General features: G+C 35.3%; 1 protein-coding gene across 2 annotated transcripts in view; it reads left to right on the top strand.

Moving 5' to 3' along the window:
- The window catches only part of GRIA4 (glutamate ionotropic receptor AMPA type subunit 4), a 529,194-nt gene that overhangs the window by 323,976 nt on the left and 184,657 nt on the right, over window positions 1-20,561 (top strand). For both annotated transcript variants that reach the window (XM_024115308.1, XM_024115307.1), the window contains exon 4: window positions 19,927-20,111. In XM_024115308.1, the coding sequence (XP_023971076.1) occupies window positions 19,927-20,111 (185 nt within the window). The remainder of the gene's footprint in view (window positions 1-19,926; window positions 20,112-20,561) is intronic.

Here is a 20,561-nt window from a genome sequence, read left to right as displayed (position 1 = left end):
GTTGAGGATCTTTTCATGTGCTTTTTGGCCATCTGTATGTTTTCTTTGAAGAAATTTCTATTTAGATCTTCCACCCATTTTCTGATTGAGTTGTTTGTTTTTTTGATATCGAGTTGCATGAGTTGTTTGTATATTTTAGAGATTGATCCCTTGTCAGTTGCTTCATTTCCACATGTTTTCCCCCATTCTGTAGGTTGTCTTTTCATTTTGTTTATGGTTTTTCTGCTGTGCAAAACCTTTTAAGTTTAATTAGGTCCCATTTGCTTATTTTTGGTTTTATTTCCATTACTCTAGGAGGTGGATCAAAAAAGATCTTCCTGCGATTTTTGTCAGACAGTGTTTTACCTATTGTTTCCTCTAAGAGTTTTATAGTATCTGGCCTTATATTTAAATCTTTAATCCATTCTGAGTTGATTATTTTTTGGTGTTAGGGTGTGTTCTAATTTCATTCTTTTACATGTGGCTGTCCAGTTTTCCCAGCACCACTTATTGAAGAGACGGCCTTTTCTCCACTGTATATTCTTGCCTCCTTTGTCATAGATTAGGTGATGATAGGTGTGTGGGTTTATCTCTGGGCTTTCTATCCTGTTCCATTTATCTACATTTCTGTTTTTGTAACAGTATAATACTGTTTGATTACTGTAGCTGTGTAGTATAGTCTGAAGTCAGGGAGCCTGATTCCTCCACCTGTGTTTTTCTTTCTCAATATAGCTTTGGCTATTCAGGATCTTTTGTGCTTCCACACAAATTGTAAAATATTTTGTTCTAATTCTGTGAAAAATGCCATTGATAATTTGATAGGGATTGCATTGAATCTGTAGATCGCTTTTGGTAGTATAGTCATTTTGACAATATTGATTCTCCAATCCAAAAACATGGTATATGTCATCATCTGTTATTTCTTTCACCACTATCTTATAGTTTTCCGAGTACAGGTCTTTTGCCTCCTTAGGTAGGTTTATTCCTAGGTATTTTATTCTTTTAGATGGAAGGATAAATGGGATTGTTTCCAATACTTCTCTGTCTGATCTTTCATTGTTAGTGTGCACGAATGCAAGAGAATTCTGTGTATTAATTTTGTATCCTGCAACTTTACCAAATTCATTGATGAGCTCTAATAGTTTTCTGGTAAGATCTTCAGGATTTTCTATGTATAGTATCATGTCATCTGCAAACAATCACAGTTTTACTTATTTTTTCCTATTTGGATTCATTTTATTGCTTATTTTTCTCTGATTGCCAAGGTTAGGACTTCCAAAAATATGTTGAATAAAAGTGGTGAGACTGGACATCCTTGACTTGTTCCTGATCTTAGAGGAAATTCTTTCAGGTTTTCACCATTGAGAATGATGTTTGCTGTGGGTTGGTTGTATATGGCCTTTATTATGTGGAGGTAAGTTCCCTCTAGGCCCACTTTCTGGAGAGTTTTTATCATAAATGTTGTTGAATTTTGTCAAAAGATTTTTCTATATCTATTGAGATGATCATATGGTTTTTATTCTTCAGTTTGGTAATGTGGTATATCACATTGATTGATTTGCATACATTGAAGAGTGCTTATATCCCTGGATTAATCCCACTGTTAGATTTGGTTTGCTAGTATTTGGCTGAGGACTTTCGTGTCTATGTTCATCAGTGGTATTGGCCCATAATTTTCTTTTTTTGTGATATCTTTGTCTGATTTTGGTATCAAGGTGATGGTGGCCTCATAAAATGAGTTTGGGTGTGTTTCTTCCTCTTCAATTTTTTGCAAGAGCTTCTGAAGGTTAGGTGTTAACTCTTCACTAAATGTTTGATAGAATTTGCCTGTGAAGCCACCTGTTACTAGACTTTTGCTTGTTAGAAGATTTTTAATCACAGTTTCAATTTCATTACTTGTGATTGGTCTGTCCACATATTTTATTTCATCTTGGAAGGTTGTACCTTTCTAAGAATTTGTCCATTTCTTCTATGTTGTCCATTTCATTGGCATATAGTTGCCTGTAGTAATTTCTTATGATCCTTTGTACTTCTGTGGTGTCCATTGTAACTTCTCCTTTTTCATTTCTAATTTTATTGATTTGAATCCTCTTTTTTTCTTGGTGAGTCTACCTAAAGGTTTATCAATTTTGTTTATCTTTTCAAAGAACCAGCTCTTAGTTTTATTGATCTTTGCAATTGTTTTCTTTGTCTCTATTTCATTTATTTCTGCTCTGATTTTTATGGTTTCTTTCCTTCTACTAACTTGAGGTTTTGTTTGCTCTTCTTTCTCTAGTTGCTTTAGGTGTAAGGATAGGTTGTTTATTTGAGATTTTTCTTGTTTCTTGAGGTAAGATTGTATTGCTATAAACTTCCCTCTTAGAACTGCTTTTGCTGTTCTCCATTGGTTTTGGATCGTCGTGTTTTTGCTGTCATTTGTCTGTACGTATTTTATTTCCTCTCTGTTTTCTTCAGTGATCCATTGGTTATTTAGTGTTCTTTTTCGTTTATTTTGTTCCATGGCAGTGATTTCCGACACTCTGTCTTCCAGCTCTTTTATTCTCTCTTCTGCCTCAGTTATTCTGCCACTGCTTCCTTCTAGTGTATTATTCATTTCAGGTATTGTGTTTTCATCTCTGCTTGCTCTTCAGTTCTTCTAGGTCTTCATTAAACACTTCTTGTATCTTGTTGATCCATGCCTCATTCTTTTTCTGAGACCTTGGATCATTTTACTATCATTATTCTGAATTATTTTTCTGGTAGATTGCCTTTCTTCTTTTCATTTAGTTTTTCTTATAGGTTTTTATCTTTTTTCTAAGTCTGCAGCATATTTCTCTGTCATCTCATAATTTCTAAATTACTGTGTTTGTGGTCTCCTTTCTGCAAGCTGCAGGATCTTAGTTCCTCTTGCTTCCAGTGACTGCACCCTGGTGGGTGAGGTTGGTCCAGAGGTTTGTGCCAGTATCCCTTTGATAGGGGGTTCAACTGGTGTTGTATTGACCAGAGCCTGCCCTGGATATTTAGTGGGACCTCCCCTTTGCTCTGTGGTTGTCAATGCCCTGTCAAGGGTGTGGTTTGCTCCCTAGTTGTTGAAGTAGAGGCCCCAAATCTGTTTCTTAGCTGTGTTTCCAATCTGCAGTGTGAGGTAGGTGAGATTAGAGCACTCCAACCTGGAGAGAAGCCACTGAGTATTCCTCCTCTGGACATGTTCACGTGTGTATGTGCTCTGTTGTGTCCCCTTTCACCCACTGTGTGGGCTTGCAAAGTACACTGTTGTTGGCTTTGTTCTCAGTCCCACCTTAACTGTGGGTATGCCAGCAATTGGCCCTGCTGACCCTCAGATGTTGTTTTCACCAGGCCATTGTTGCAGATCCACTGAGGTCAGGTCCCAGGACTGCCGTAATCATTCACCTGGACCTGCTTGGGAGCTATGGAGGCAGCTCAGACACTGGCCTGGCCCAACCCCCAGTGTACCTGCCCACAAAGCCCACAGCTGCTAAAGCCAGACCCTTCTCAGCTTCAGGAGCACTTGTTGTACTTTTGGATATTTTGCAGGTGCTGAATTTAGGAAACCATCAGCAGAGGTGTAACTCTGCCATTCATGCAGCTGTGAGGAGAGATTTCAGCTCTTCTTCCTTAGTCACACGAGCCGACTGCAGCAGGAGCCCTCCCTAGTGCCCATGGAGTCATGGGTTGGTGCATGGGGAGATAGATTGCAATGGTGGCCCTGCCTCTTGCACATCACTCAACAATGGCACTTCACTACTTTGGTGGTCTGGGCTTCCTCCATGAGCATTCCTGGTTATGGACCTACTCACTCCCATTCTCTCAGGCTGTCTCCTCATAGCCAACTGCAGTCCCCTCCCCAGGTCTGCTCTCCAAACCAGTACCCAGCCCCTGTGCACATCAGTGGACACCAAATCCAGGCTGTGGCACACAGGGCTGTGGCACGGACCATCTTTGTAGGTCTCACTATGTCCTGCCTGCCACAGACTGGTTGCTGGGTTTCCCTCTGAGCTCCCAAATCTCTCCTCTGTCCCAGTTGATCTCCCCAGTGGTGAGGTCTTCCCCAGATGTGGAAACCTCTCCTCACCTTCTGCTCCCTGCCAGGGACACAGTCCTCATCCCATTCCTCCCCTCTTCCTTTTCCCTTCTCCTTTCTTTCATCTACCCAGTTACATGTGGATCTTTCTTGTCCTTTTAGGTGTCTGAGTTTCTCTGCTAGTGTTCAGCAGGTGCTTTGTGAGAATTGTTCCATTTTTAGATGTATTCTTGATGTGTTTCTAAGTAGAGATGAATTCCACATCCTCCTACTCCTCTGCCATCTTGAGGATCTATATGGTTGATTTTTTAAAATTTTTGTTTTACTTTGTGCATATCTCTTGCTATCTCTTTCTTTCTCTCTATCTCTCTCTCACCAGATAATTAGATAGATAGATAGGTACATAGATAGAGATTTGGATGAATTACTTTTAGAAATAGGAAAACGTTAAATAGCTACAGTTGGTAAAAACCCATGGAAACCTTTAAAATTTTCTTCCGGTATCAGAAAGTTGCAAAGGTGTACCTACTTGAGCACAGTCTTTTTCTAAATTTTGTGCTGATTTGCCATCTGAGATATTTTTGAGTGACAGCAGAAATGTTTCAATCAAGGCTTATATTCAAGAAAGACCCAAGACAGTTCCTGTCATGGAAGAGAAGTTAACTCACCTCACACTTTACCTGCTCTCATCTCTAACAGTGTGTTAAAACTGAGTTTAGAGCCTTTTGAGGCAAAAGAAAGACAAATACGCAAAAGCACATTTATTTTTTATGATTAAATCTCTCAAATGGCATATTTGGTTTATTTTCAAGTTTAAGATATTCTTTGTTCATTTACATTTACATGATTTAGGAGACTTTAAAATTTTTAGACTGATACTTGAGTGTAAAAACCTAAGTAAATGTGCATGTGTGCACACATACACATGCACACACCCACACACAAAGAAAAGAGAAATCAGTTTGATTTTATGAGCAGTTTTAAATGTACATGGAAGGATTTTTGCCAGAAAGAGAATACTCCAATACTATTTGGTTTCTGTTTATAAAAGCCAAAAAGTTATATTGCAATTTAGTAATTACATATTTATTGAAAACAAAAATGATTTGTAACATTTTAGCATGTTTTTTATTCCTCACCGATTTATCAATTAACATAGATTTGATCTGAATTACATTTTAAAATGAAAAATTATGTTGTTGTTTATAATAAGAAAAAAGTTGAAATAACCTAAATGTTAAATAAAATTTGACACACCATGCAATATCATACTCTGTTACCATTAATAATCATGATATAGTTCTATGTTTTTGACCTGAAAAGATACAAATGATCTATTATTAAAGAAAAATGAGGGTTACAAAAAAAGCATGTGTATAGAAATGATATTCTTCCCTCCAGGACCATGCTGCACCAGTGATCATTTTGAATGACCAGTATTACATGATTTCTTAAATATTTTGGATATCATGTCTATATGTATAGTAAATCATTTTGTAAAGTGAAATGTAATTAGTGTAAATAATCTTAAGTGTAGTAAGATGAAATGATAGATAAAGAAGGGAAGGCAGGATAAATGGATGGGGAGAAACAGAAAGAAATAAAGGAGAAAGAGAATGAGTAGAATGGTAGAGACAAAGAGAGACTTCTGGATCCTCATTTTATGTGTGATATTTCATAGTCTCTAGTCTTCAGCTACTGGCTTTGCTACTCACTTCTTAAGAGGTGTCTAGCATCTCCTCTACCTAAGACTCAGTTCCCTTATTTATAAAATGAGAGTTTTCTTCTCTCTTTAAAATTTTATGATTGCTAAATATGAAAATAGTGCTCAGCTCCATTCAGTAACTACTCAGCCATATTCAATAATTTTGAATTATTTTCCTACAGGCCTCCAACATTTACAAACACACCTTCCCATTCCCTACCTGGGCCACTTGTGATCATTAGCTTACATTTGGTAGCATAATAATAGTTGCTTTTCATTTAGTGCAATAATATTTGAAACATGGCATCATAATACAATAGAAGTATACTCATCAGAGAAAGATATACCATGATTTTAGCGTTCAGTCTTATCTTTCTTGGATCCAAAGCAAAACAGGAGACATGTTTAGCTAAATTTTTATTCATACTGTTTTACAAAAGGATCTAGATTAGGAGGATCTAGATTCAGATCTTGATTTAGAGAGGCAAACTCTTTCTTCATTTGCATTATAAAAGGAATTTTTCAAGGTTCTTTCTTCTACAAGGGCCATTAAGAATGCTTTATTACCTTGCAAAATATCTGATGCTGAGGTCCAAATAAATAAGTAGAATATAAAGATTCATATCTGATAATTAGATCCTTGGTGAATAGCATATTCTTTAGATGTCTTTCTTCACATAGTAACTGCTAGCTGGAATTTTATAACAGGAATATGAGACAGTGATATGCAGGAAAGTATACTAATTTAGAAGTCAGGAGAACTCTGTTTTAGTGTCTACCATACCTAGCACTTACATCTTGGTAAGTCAGTTTTTTGGAGGGTGGGGGCATTCATTCCCTCAACTTCAAGAATTTGGACTACATTATCCCTAAAGTCTCTTTGGGTTGCAAATAGTCAATGGGATCTTAGATTTGCTAGGGGAGCAGAATTGCATTCCCAATTGCAGAGAGAGTCTATATACTTTATGTAAAAGATATACAGATAGCAAAAATCAACATTCTGTTACAAAATTCAGAAATCCAACTTATACTCTCTTCTGGACCCAAGACCACCCCACATCTACAAAGAGGTGAGTCCCAGGAAAAAAATAAAAGTCTTTTTTGAACTCTAGAGTTTTTCAATTTGATTAAAAAAACAAAAAAACAAAAACAAAAAAAACAAACTTTTTTTCCCAGATTGTACTGAAATAGTGCAATCTACAAAAATTGCTAGAATTATCAAGGAGGTATCATAAAATTCAACCCATGTTTAAAGAAGTCAGCATTATTTGAGGAAATATTGCATATAGACTCATATAATTCTAAGTATCTATCTGCAAATGGGCATAATTTCAGAAATGGACTATAATATATTTTCACAAACCACAGCACTAAAAGCTTTTTAGAACAAAGGCAATAGTTGAGCTCAAGTATTATCTTTTCTTTTCTTTTTTTTTTTTTTGGTTGCATTGGGTCTTCGTTGCTGCGTGCGGGGATTCTCTAGTTGTGGCAAGCAGGGGCTACTCTTTGTTGCAGTGTGCAGGCTTCTCGTTGTGGTGGCTTCTCTTGTTGTGGATCACAAGCTCTAGGCACACGGTCTTCAGTAGCTGGAGCATGCCACTCAGTAGTTGCAACATGTGGGCCCCTAGAGCACACGGGCTTCAGTAGTTGTGGCACTCAGGCTCAGTAGTTGTGGCGCACAGGCTTAGTTGCTTTGTGGCATGTGGGTTCTTCCTGGACCAGAGATCAAACCCATGTCCCCTGCCTTGGTAGGCAGATTCTTAACCACTGTGCCACCAGGGAAGTCCAAGTATTATAATTACATTAATAACATTATGAGCTTTGAGGGAACACTTGGTGTTTAAAATAGTCAGAATATAATATAATTCAAATTTTACATTTTAAAAGCACATAATGAAGAAATTTGTACCAACTTTATGAATTAATTCATCGGATGCTTTATAATAACTAAACTAATAAAAATCAAATTCACTAACACAATTAATTTGATAGTGACTTATTAATTTCATCAAAATGAACCTTGAAAACCTTGAATTTCAGTCAAGATATCAGTGGTACATAGACAATCTATAGATTGTTTATTCAGAAACCAAAGCAGACACTGATTTCCTGACTTATTGCCATACTGCAAATAGCTGATTGAAAAAAATGAATAGCTTGATCTGACTTTTCATCCTGATTATACAAACTTGGCTCAAATTTGTGACAATAATAAAAGTGTATACAATTGTTTCTAAATCCATTACAATTTTCAGGCAACCTATTCTAATTAAAAATACAAGCACTTTTTGGTTTTACTATCTTAATACCTATTCAAATAAGTCGCCTACATTAATCCCTCCATCAGCAAAAGCCATCCCATACTGTGATTCAAGTATAACTTATGAAATACTGCTGTAGGGTTTTGTGACTCCTTCTAGAAGGGAAGAACTTGGGCAAGCATATAGATAGATCTAAATAGTAATTCAAAAGCTTTTTCACCAGAGTTTACCTAATTCTATTATTTAATGTTTGATATCCTTACAGAGAGAAAGCAGTTGATGGTATGTCCTGAGCAGTGACAGGGACGACATCATTAACCAAACTTGACCACAGGACAGCATTCATAGGCTATTGTCAAAGAAAAAACTTTGTGTTATTGTAATCTTTTCAGTGGTTGTAACATTTGGATCAGATCTGCCAGAAATTGTTGGGGAGTCAGTACTGAAGGGAAGGTGCTTCACTTCTCTGTGAACCTGGAATTAAAGCAGCAAGCATATCCCAAGCATGAATAGAGGACACAGGACTCCTTGGAAATATCCATGGTACCTAAGAGTGCTTCACAGTCAGGGATATTTCTGTGGCAGAAATTAATTCTTAATAGGGGGATAAAATTAACCCAAACAGAATAGAGATAAGTGTTTGCTGTATTACAGACCATATCGTAGAGGAGAATAAAAGGCAGACTTTAATATCAGACAGAATGAGGCTCTACCAATCAATAGCTATGTAGTTTTGGCCAAGAATTTAACTTCTCTATCATAGTTTTCTTTATACAAAATGAAGACAATAAAACTATCACCATGCCCATAAAGTAATTACTACAGTCTATTATGGATTGTGTAGACCGTCAATGATTGTTAGTTATTTTTATTATTATCTTTATTATTATTAGGCTTGATCAAATGAGGGAGGGGTTATATAAAAAGGCAGGATTTTTACCCTGCCATTCAATCCAATATAACTCATACTGACCATATTCTTTCCTTTGTGTGAAAAAAAAAAAAACTAAAGAAACAAAAATGAATTATCACTCATCTCATACTTAAAGAGAACTAGACAGGTAAACTAGAAATTGCAATTATTGTAATTCAAACCCTTGAGATAAATAACTGTGACTCACTGTATACTTAGTACTTTCAAAAGTAGCATACAGTGCTTACTTGATAAAAAATTTAATTAATTCAGTGAGACATGAGGTATAATTATTGTACAGATAGCTAGGGAAATATAAAGAAAAAAGACAACAACTCAATATAAGAAGGTCAGAGAAGTCTAAAATGGCCTAAAGCTAAAGCTGATGCTTAAAGTAGGATTACAAGTTGCAAATGAGGATAAAGAATACAGACTCTTTTAGCACAAGGAACTGCCTTTGCAATGCATTAAGGCAAAAGAGAACCTGGTTTATTCAGCAAACTACCAATCTTTAGTATTACTTGAGTGATGCATACCTAAGAAAGATTGGTTTGGAAAGATAAGCACCCCTCCCACTGTCATCTCCAGTCATTTCTGTCCTGTTCTTCCTTCATTTTTCTTCATAGCATTTACCACCTCTTGTCATTGTACTATAAATGTATTGGTATATTTGTTTGTCACTGGAGTGTAAACTTCATGAAGATAGGCATCTTTTACTGTTTTTATTATTCCTATACTTGTAGCCTCTAGAACAATGGCCTGACATATAGTAGACCCTCAGTAAATATTCATTGAATGAAAAATGAAAGAATAAGTAGGGATTTGCTTATTAAAGACCTTAAATGTAATATTTAGGAAGAAATATCAGGATTGACTTGGTATAAGGGTAGAGAAGAGTGCCAAGTCTGAGAGTATCTCCTGGGTTTCTGACTAAAGTGACTGAGTAAATGGCTAATAACCAAATATGGTTTCAAGAGTAAGAGTTAAGTTTTTGTTTTCATTTTTGTGATGGTGTGGGATGTTGAGTCATACATTATGATTCTCCCAGAGTTAAAGTGAGGAATTCCCTCACCTATCAAGAATTCACAAAGTATTTCCCTCAAATGTACAACAGCATTCTATCTTCATTCTACCATAAGGAATGAAGCTGATTTTTATTAACAGCTATAAAACAAACTATTATAACTAATAAAATCCTACATTATCACCTTCATTGCACAGAGGGCAAAAGTGGACAATTAAGAAATTCAAATAACCTGCCTCAGAAACATATAGTTGAAATGAGGAAAACAATTTTTGCAGTTGAACGTAACAGTCTACCACTGAACCCATCATTTGTCACCTGGCATGCTGTTGAAGAAGTTTCTCTTTATTTAGATGATAAACTCAGCATCACCCTACTAAAGAAATTTAATAGTAAGTAATTAAGTGCATTCATGCTCATGGTCCCTGCCATGAGTTTACAATTACTTCCTGGAACTGAGCTAGCCTCAGTGGGATATAAAAATTAGGCTAATCATATGGTGAATACTTACTTCATCCTGTGCTTGTCCCTACTAGAAACAGAAATTGTCTCACTAATTGTATGCAAATTCTTTCACCAGAATCATCACAGAAAATTATGTATTGCTACTCTTCTTCTAAAGAGAAGACAAAAGTAACATTTTAAAATATCACTTTAAAATCAACAAAAATGAATTGTTTTGGCTTTGTGTGTAAAAGCCAGATTCAAATTAATATTATTTACAGTACACAATTTGGAATTTAAATCTAATAAACTGATATTTAATATGTTGTGTATGTTTTAATATGTGTATGTTTTGTTGCTAGTGACATTTTCATGATTAATTAAGGAGATATATTGGCCTCAAACTTCAACATAGTGTATTGATGAATAAATTAATTGTTTTTTAAGAACCAGAATTCTATGTAGAGCGTTGACTCTCCTGCATCCTTAACCAATGCGTCAACTTTTCAGGGTTAGCTGAGGATCTGTTTTTATGAACCAAAAGTATGCCTGTTTCTATCATTCGGAATATAGTCCTTTCTAAAATGGATTTCACAATTCCTTTAATTCTACATTTTTTGAGACTTATTTTAGCCTTTATTAATGACTCAAGAAGGTTGCTATGAAGACTGATCATGAAAACTTTAGAGCAATTTCCAGGGATAACCTAAGGACTTGCTGAGGTGTGCAAGGCTCTTGGCTCATACCACTTGTGACCTCCCTTTGCCCCAGTTTGGGAGTTTTTGCGTTTACTTGTCACATTATTTTACGGTCTAACTATATAAACTAAGTCATTTTCATATCAGTTTAATTCCACTGAATACTATTTATTATAGTTTCAGAAATTAGATTGAACCATAAGACATTTGCTGAAATTTGAATATTTTAGATTAACAGAAATGGCAACTTCTTATGGTTCCACCTGATATAATGAAAAATCTCCTGACTCTTACATAGATAAATACAGAATGAGGGAAAATGTATAGAATTTAGAGAAAAGCAAGCAACTGACATTCTCCTTTCTCTCTATTTTTTTTCAGAACTTATCTAGATTAGAGGAGTTATTGCATTACACCTATATTAATTTTAGTAGCCTCATATTTGGACTATCTTTCTCTCTTCTCTTTCTACTTGTATCCTTCATTTCCTCTAATATTATAAATTCTAATATACTGAAAGCAATTTTATAAATCTGTCTCTTCTCTGCTCCAAAATCTCCAGAGTTTCCCTGTTGACAATGGAGTAAAATTTAACTTTTAGTAGTTTATTATTCAGAAGTTTCACTGAGTGCTTTTTAGTTGCCAAGCACTCTTCTAGCACTGTGAGCAAAACAAAATCTACCTTCATGAGCTTATATTCTAGTGGGGGAAGAGACAATAAACAAGTCTAACTGAAAAAATATATATATTATGTTAGATGGTGATGGTGATAAAGCAAAAAAGGGCAATAGGAAATCTCAGGACAAAAGTTTGGAGAAAGTAGCCTAGGATGGGCCCACTGAAGAGAGAGAATTTGGGTAAAGACCTAGAGGAAATGAAAGTATAATCCTTGCAGACCCACATTGGAGAGAGCACACGAGGGCAAAAGCCTGAGTTAGAGTATCACCTGTCTGGTTATTGCAACTGCAAAGAGGCAAGTTTGCTACTGACATCTGAGAACGAGAGTAGATGAGGTCAGAGATGTGGGGCTATGCAGGCTACTGTAAAGAATCAGTGAGAAGCTTTGGGCTGTGAGTGATATGATCTGGCTTGCTTGCTATGACTAGTCTGAAGGAGGCAAAAGCCAAGCAAGGAGACTTGTAAGGAGATAATTGTAATAACCCAGACAAGAGGCGATGTGGCTTGGACCTAGATGTTGTCAGTGACTATAGGGAGAAATGGTCAGATTCTTGATATATTTTAAAGATAGCACTGACAGAATATTCTAAAATATGAGATGTGTTTGTGAACAAGAAGAGTTGATGATGGCTGTTATTTAAAGGCCTTCACAACACAGCCTCAACCTTCCTTTCTAGTTTTATCTCCTGCTTTCCCTGTTCACTAAAGTGTGGTGGAAAAGTCCCTAGAAGTGAAAATGGAAGGCCTGAGTTCAAACTGTGGCTCTGCCACTTATTATGGTAATGATTTGACATAAATCACATAATCTATCTTTATCTCTATATCTTCACTTATAAGGCAGGGATAATAATACCTACTTCACAGGGCTCTTAGGTGATTCAACTGTATTGTAAAATGATAATAAAGCATAATATAGTTTATGAATCCACTACTCCAGAAAACTAGTCTATTAACTATTAATAATTTATTAAGTATTCTTTAAGCTTCCACCTCTCTGTCTTTGCCTTATGCTGCAGTAACTCCTTCCTCTTCACCATCTCCACCCATTAAACCCTCCCTGTCCTCTAAGGACCAAATCATAGTACAGGTCATTCTCTCTGCAGTGAAGTTCTCTCTGAGGGGTGCTATTCCTCCTCTCAATTCAACACTTTGCTTTCCCAAAGTGTTGGCATATAACTTTAACATGAAAATTAGGTCTTAAGTACTTTAAGTGTTTAATATGAAACAAACATTATTTGGGTGACTGTTAATTCATAAATCTATATTTTAATCTCCTTATGAAGATGTAATGGTTGTATTTTATGCAAGTTTGAATTGTGAACTTTATATATTGTGATATTAAAAAAATAGGTAAAATCAGAATTGTGAATTTTATGTAGTGTGCTATAAAAAGTAGATAAAATCTCAATTGATGAGCAAAATAGTAACTATATAAATTATGCTAGATATTTATTTCTTTAGGAAATTGGTCTTTAGTCATTTGGCTTTCAAATTACACACATTTTTCAAGAATGCTTTTCTTACATAAAAAGAGATTCCCTTATATTATAAAAAGATATTGATAAATATCCATAGTGCTGAGAAGATAAAAAATGGTAGAGACAAGCTTGAAAAAATATCCAATTATTCTTAGGGAATATTCAAAATCTAAAGAGATGGTCTCTAGAAAAATTGATGTTTATAGCAAGAGAGAAAAGTGGGTTTCTCAAACCTGGTCGGAATTTAGCATACTGCTTTGGGTGATGAAGGAGGTGACTGCAAAAACCATATCATTAGAAGTTACTTGACATCTGAAATCCAAATAGAAAAATATTCGCTCTTCAAGAGATCAAAAAGACCTAAGAGTTTCTTCTGAAAACAAGTAAAATGAACACCAGAAGAACAGATTGTCATTATGCTCAAATCTTCCTTCTCCTTATTCCTTATGTTTCAACAATAACCAAGTTGATTTATTCTTCCACTTTAATCTAGAAATTACTCTCCTTCCTTATTATCTCTCACCTAGATTACTTCAGTATGGCCTCCCAACTGGTTTTCCTGGTTTTTGTGTTACCTTCATCCATTGTATCCTTCACACTTTAGCTAAACGATCCCTCTAAAACACATGCAGTTCTGTCAGTCTCTTCTTAAAGTCCCTGAGGAGTAAAAGCCAAATTTTATAATATGGTAGAGAAGACCCTTATGAGATATCCCTTGCTTGTTACCTCTCCAGCCTTTGAAGCTCTTCCCACAGTCCACACCAATTTTCCACACACCCTCCTTGTTCTTCCAAACACACAACATAATCTGAAGTATTTGAAGTTCCTGAATGTGACCTGCCATGCTTCTTCTGATCTTCTTGACATCCTGATTCCTCTCTATGAAATTCCCATTAATTTATTTCTGTGTTCAGACAACTCTTTGCTGAGCATCTACTGAGAACCACTAGACTAAATACTGAGCACAGAAATACTCACTACTTTCATGGAGCCTACAGTATGGGAGTGCGGGGAGGAGAGAGAAAACACTAATCAGATCATCATTCAAAATATATGGTTAGAAACTGGTTAAAAAAAAAATCTCTGAAAGAAATGTACAGAAATCTACAAGAGATTATATGAGGGGGAAGTGATCTAGTTAGAAGGTAAGTGATGTCTAAGGTGAGGTATGAAAAATGAATAGAAGGCAAAAGTGGAAGGAAATAGTCTTTTAAAGGGAACACTAGCATGTGTGAAAGTAATGAGGTGGAGATGCACGTTACCTTTTAAAACAACTGAGAAGGACAATGTTGCTAGAGGTTAGAAAGCAAGAAGAGTAGTGGTACAAAATGAGACTAGAAAGAGAGAGAGGAGACAATTATGACCAGATTTTGGTATGTATCATAAAAGAATAGGAAAACATTGAAAGCTTCATTCAAGGAAGTACCATAGACTTTCCAGACAGAAACAAACTAGACAAAGATTAGTCTAGTTGCCATGTAAACAAGTGAAATAAAATTCTCCAGTGGTCTAGTTCTAGAAAAGCCCAAGAGAAATAAGAAAATAATGCATGCCTGGGAGGAGGAGTTTAGTGCCTTGAACCTGTGGCAAATAGTTGAAAATATTTGCTATATGCCTGTATAAATAAGGATTAGGTTCAGTTGCAACTGATAGAAAACTTTAAAGTTTTAAAGCATCAAATTCCCCTGTATGATATCTCTGAATTAAATATGGACACTACAATGTAGTGGTCAAGAGACAATAAAGGTTATTGTCAGAAAATACAAGAGGACTTATGGAAAATCTAAGACCCAAAATAAACATCTTTGAAGAAGGATTTTCTATTTTTACTCTTGATTTTTTGTAGAAAAGGGAAAACTCAAGACATTCCATCTTACCTCAGGTTTACATGTATGGCTTCAAACTGTGTAAGTTGGCAGATCTTTGCTTATTTTCACTATGCCCTTCTTGAACGATGGCATTCTTAAATGCTATAGTCACAGCTGCAGATAATTTTAACCAAGGTAAAATGTTGGTTACTCTTTCTGTGTTCTGAGATCTTAGAGTTCAGACTGTAGCCTTTGAACATGTTATTTCAGTACCTAAGCTGCTTTGGAAAGAGTCCAAACCAAATGGTTACTAAATCGGCTCTGTAGTGCCATCATGATGGCGTTAAATGCCGTGAGGATTACAGAATCGTATTCCTCTCTATTACTTAGATTAAAACACAGTATGAAGTAGACTTTCAGACATACACACCTTTCTCTTGGAATATACTAGCTTTGGATGCCAGTAATTATGCCAGATCAGAGAAATTGGGTAGTAGTGGGTACCTGCATAGCAATCTATAAAATTAATGAAAGAGGCTTTAATTTGAGTAAGCACAAACTGTTGCTATATCCCTTTGTCACTTCTTTTTAAGCTCAACGATGCCACATGGGACAGACCCAGTCCTCTCCTTCCCAAATGCATTCCCATGGCCTCAATGTTTCTTTATCTCATACTTATAAAGGCATATACTTCATCTCATTAAATTAATTATTCTGATGATATTCCACCCTAATTTCTACATTTTCACTTCTCATTTTCTCCTCAATTTCTTACTTCTCTGAAATATGACTCCTATATTCAGCATTCCATTGATGCTACTCCTGTTGTGTGCACCAGTGACCTTCTAATTAAAAAGCACTTTTCTATCCTTATCAAAGAGAAGGGTGTTTTAATAGCATACAGATAACTCTCTCCTTTTTGAAATTATATCCACTCTGACATAGATATTTCCTGACTCTCCTCCTGCCCCTCCATGTGCAGATAGTTGAATCAAATAACTCTTTCAAAAGAGAACATCAAATAAATAAGCCCAGTTTGTGTTGCTAGCAGCTGAATATCTGGATGGTACTACTCACCCAAAATAGGTTATTATTCATGGGTGATATAAAAAGTGTTGATGTGTAAGGATACAGTAGCTCAAGACTGCTTAAATCACTATGATTCTATTTAGCATAATTAATAATATCATTACATAATACAACATTTTTAAAATATTTGTATGTGTAATTGATAGTGTTCTTTAATAACCATGAAAAAACCTTTAATCATTTATTTTAATCCAACAATGTGATCTGTCCATCATACATTTTCACTACTATTCTAATAAAATTATTTTGGGTCTTTTAAAGTTACTTATACAATACAGTGTAATTTGCATAATAGTTACTTAAACATTAGTTTTGCTAGATCCTTGTCAAGACAAGAATCATAACTTTGTTTATCCTGGCATATCTTAAAGAATCTTGAATGTCTTGGTTTTCAATAAATTATATTAGATTAAAATGTTAGACAGCTTTTAAATAAAAGCAAGACTTAAAAATTCTTTACAGTAGTGAACTCCCTATTACTCTTGTGATATTCACCTAAAACTGTAGTATTCATTTTCTGACCAACAATATTGCACTACAGATTTTCTAAGAACTAGGAGATACAAATCGTAGGCAGTTGTGGAATTAATATGACTTGACTTGTGATTTTCTAGTTTATATAACAGTTAAGTTACACAATTATAGACTCAACAGCAGTATTTTCTCTGAATTACAATATATTCCCAACTATCTTGGCAAATAAGACAGTCACATCTGAGTTGCAATGAATAAGATAGGATTTTAAAATCAAACACAGCTTATAAAAGAACTCAAATTTTCAACTGGGCTCTGAAACTATAACTATGTGTCCTTTGCATTAAAAAGATGCCATTTATTTCTGACTATGATTAATGCTTCTTTTTAGGCAGCCAACTTTCTTTGCCATTTAACAAAGATTGTGTCCTAAGGTTTTGTTTTATTTCAATTCTAGTGTCACTTCTAAATCTGAAAAATCAGATAACAAAATGTTGAATTTGAATTATAATTTTGTTCTATTAGTGTGAATCTTTCAATATCTGTTATGCAACTGGGAACGTATATAAATTTCATCAGAAGATGTGTGGCTCTATATTCTGTAAAATTCCTGTAGGCAGGAAAATAACAGCCTAGCACTGACATGAAACCTGATATCCACATGACATGATGATAACAAACAAAGGCAGTATCTAAAGAACTGTGCCAAGCTGTGAATTGGTCACGGGGATGATGTGTGTGGACACAGTTATTATTTTTACAACATGCAAGAAAATCAAACAAAAAGTTTTTTAATTATTTTGGTACTACAGTAAATAAAAGGAGAAAAGGGAAAATAAGATGTCAATTGGTATTTTTAAAAAGAACATGTTCATAGGTGTCAAAAATGAATGAAAGAACATTGATTCACTATCAGAGAGCAAATACTAGTAACAGGATAAATGAGGCATGAACGTGTACATTAATGTTGTCTAACCCACGTTTGTGTGCTAGATGCATAGTGAGGCCAAACAAACAAAAACTTCGGAGTTTGGATCAGAGAAAGGTTTACTGATCTAGAGGGTGCTGCTCTCCAGAGAAGATGGGAGATGTAGGTTTGTCTCAGATCCATCTTGCCAGTTGGAGAGGGTGCAAGGGTTTTAAAAGCAAAAAGGGTAAAAGGGGAGGGGGCTTTGTAATTTCAGCTTCCCATAGATCTCAGTTGCAGACTTCCTGCCACTGTCTTATGACTCGATGTGTCATTGGTGATATTGATTGATTGTTCCTGCAAAGCAAATTAGTAAATCATGGTCTGTGATCCTTTAACTTCTTTCTAGGAGAGAGCAAAAACAATAGTTGAGACATTTTATTATTTACTTAGAGCATTATGTGATGGTCAAGAATTTCATTTCCCAGTTGGCCCCTGATGTTTTTTCTGTTAAGACCTTTTGGGCTTTGTGTTTTCTCCAAGACCATTTGAGTTTGCTTCACCTTTGTTTCTGTGTTCCCTCACTTCCCAAATTAGTAACTGATGATCTTTGGAACTCAGGGAAGGCCTAGAATACTAAAGCCTTTCTCTAAAAACAAGAAATGGGGTACACTGAGGGACTCATGAACCCAGGAAGACCCCTCAGAGTCCTGCTTGATTTCATTAAGATAGGATGCAGACCATCATGTTACATATGCATATAATAGGAAACAAGGGAAAGGGTACTGGATTTGGGGCAGGGATAGGGGGAATCTAGGTAAGATTTGAAAATATAATTACAGGCATACATTACAAAAGGAAAGACTAAACAAAGCAATAGATATACTAGAATAATTATATAGTAATTAACATGCCCTCTTTCTTCCTCTTTAGGGAATATTTTTCATTTTGATAAAAATTAATCCTGACTGCCACAGTATTTCATTTGGCAGGATATCAGGTAATTTATATTTCAAATATGACCTCATCATCAGTTCCATCTGTTGATATTAAATGAACATCCGTAATGTTTGAAACTCTGACTTGCAGAAAACATACCTAAAAATAAAAATCCTTGAATCTGAGAGACTCACATACCAAACAGAAAACTGAGTAAAGGTGCTCTTAACTAGCAAATGCTTTGCATTCATTTTAAGTCTTCACATTTAATCCACCCAGCTCTCCACTCTGAATCCAGGGACCAAGGGTGGGAGAAACTATAGGCAGCTGCTGCCATAGAATGAGCTCAAATAAGTGTTAGACCTTCTTAAAGAGGACTAGCATATTTTTTATGCTCAGCCACAAGGGGAAAAAATAACAGGCTCTGATTCTAAACAACCTTTGTTTAAATGTTATACATAGATTCAAAGAATCTTTTTTCCTTTTTTTCACATTCAACTCAAAACTGAGAGCTGGAAAAAGCAAGATTTCAAGACAATGTTGTCATGAAGAAATATTCTAAGTGCTGGGTTCATGAGTTTGCCCCTTCATCCTTAACCCAGATATTAAGACCCATGACTTCCCTTCCACATGCAGAGAGATCTGAATAAAAAACAGGGTAAATACCATTCCATTCCCTCTGTAAGCCTGTCTCCAGCTAATAAATGCTCCTTTTTCAGCAATCTTAAAGGTACATTTTCAACCTTCAAGACCCAATTCAAGTTGTTTCTCCTCATGGCATTTTTCCTGATTCCATTAAGGCAGATTTAACCAAACTTTCCCTTGGGCCAACACTTTCCCTTGAGTATGGCTCTCATTACAGTTTTAAACTAAGTTGCATTTGTTTATTTGAAGGTCTGTTTCCTCTACTAGATTATGAGTTTGAGTGCCCATTGCATCACCTAGTTTTCATTCAATTCACCCCCAATCCACATCATTCCCCTACCAAGACAGGAAGAGTTAAATAATGCCTTCTCCATTTACAATAATGGGTCCTCAATAAATACTGTTGCAATGTTTATTTTATGACACATTTGAACCCAAAAATGTTGTTACTACTTTGCTCAAGGGGAAAATCAATACAGTTGTTCAAAATTAATTCTGTCTAGTGAGTAAAATTAGCAAAATTTTATGAAATTGTTCTTGACTACAGGTGGTACTAGATTTTGTTTTTGGTTTATCTCATCAAAAATGTGTCCAAAGCAATGTAATAGTCTTTAGTAGAGGGATTTTGAGAGCTTACTCAAGGTATGATGTTGCTACTTCATTCAAGCAATATTTTTAAGGAATGTTTTTGCCCTAAGTAAAGAAAGTAAAATTGAATGATTCAGAAATAACCACTCATGTTTTTAAATTACTAATAATTCATTGTATATTATGGAATATAAAAATATTGATGTAGACTCAGTGCCTGCATGTTATTTAAGGACACGTTTTTAGTAACCTCTCTGGATTTTTTTCCCCACTAGGGTACTCAATACTTCAAGCTATCATGGAAAAAGCAGGACAAAATGGTTGGCATGTCAGCGCTATATGTGTGGAAAATTTTAATGATGTCAGCTATAGGCAACTTCTAGAAGAGCTTGATAGAAGACAAGAGAAGAAATTTGTAATAGACTGTGAGATAGAGAGGCTTCAAAACATATTAGAACAGGTAAGTACTGGACTTTATGTTATTATTAACCTAGACCTTCTACAAAAATAGTTGACCTTTTTTGGCCCATCAATATCTTCTTCCAACCATTTAGCCTAAAGTGTGGAGTTTGGGAGTTTTCATTCCATGATTTATTTATCTCCAAGACTAAATCATAATATTTTATTACCAAAGGCCATTGTGGTTCTCAATGAAGTTAGAAGTACTTTTCCTCACACATTTTAAAGACATACAGTAGAAAGGACTTTTTGTGACTCAAGAGCTCTTGACCTCCTATTTTCATAAGCATTAAGATTGAAGATTAATGCCATCTAAAATATTAGAAAATGTGACTCTGTACTTTTTATAACCTTTAGAGAAATAACTCTATGAGAAATATCAACATGAATTAATAAAGCAACGAAATAAAAGAAAATTAAGTGGCACAGTGCATATAGCATATTTTCTTCT

This window comes from Physeter macrocephalus, chromosome 16, assembly GCF_002837175.3.
Source record: "Physeter macrocephalus isolate SW-GA chromosome 16, ASM283717v5, whole genome shotgun sequence".
Taxonomy (NCBI): domain Eukaryota; kingdom Metazoa; phylum Chordata; class Mammalia; order Artiodactyla; family Physeteridae; genus Physeter; species Physeter macrocephalus.
The sequence above is the reverse complement of the archived record's forward strand: the minus strand, read 5'-3'. Positions and strand labels throughout refer to the sequence as shown.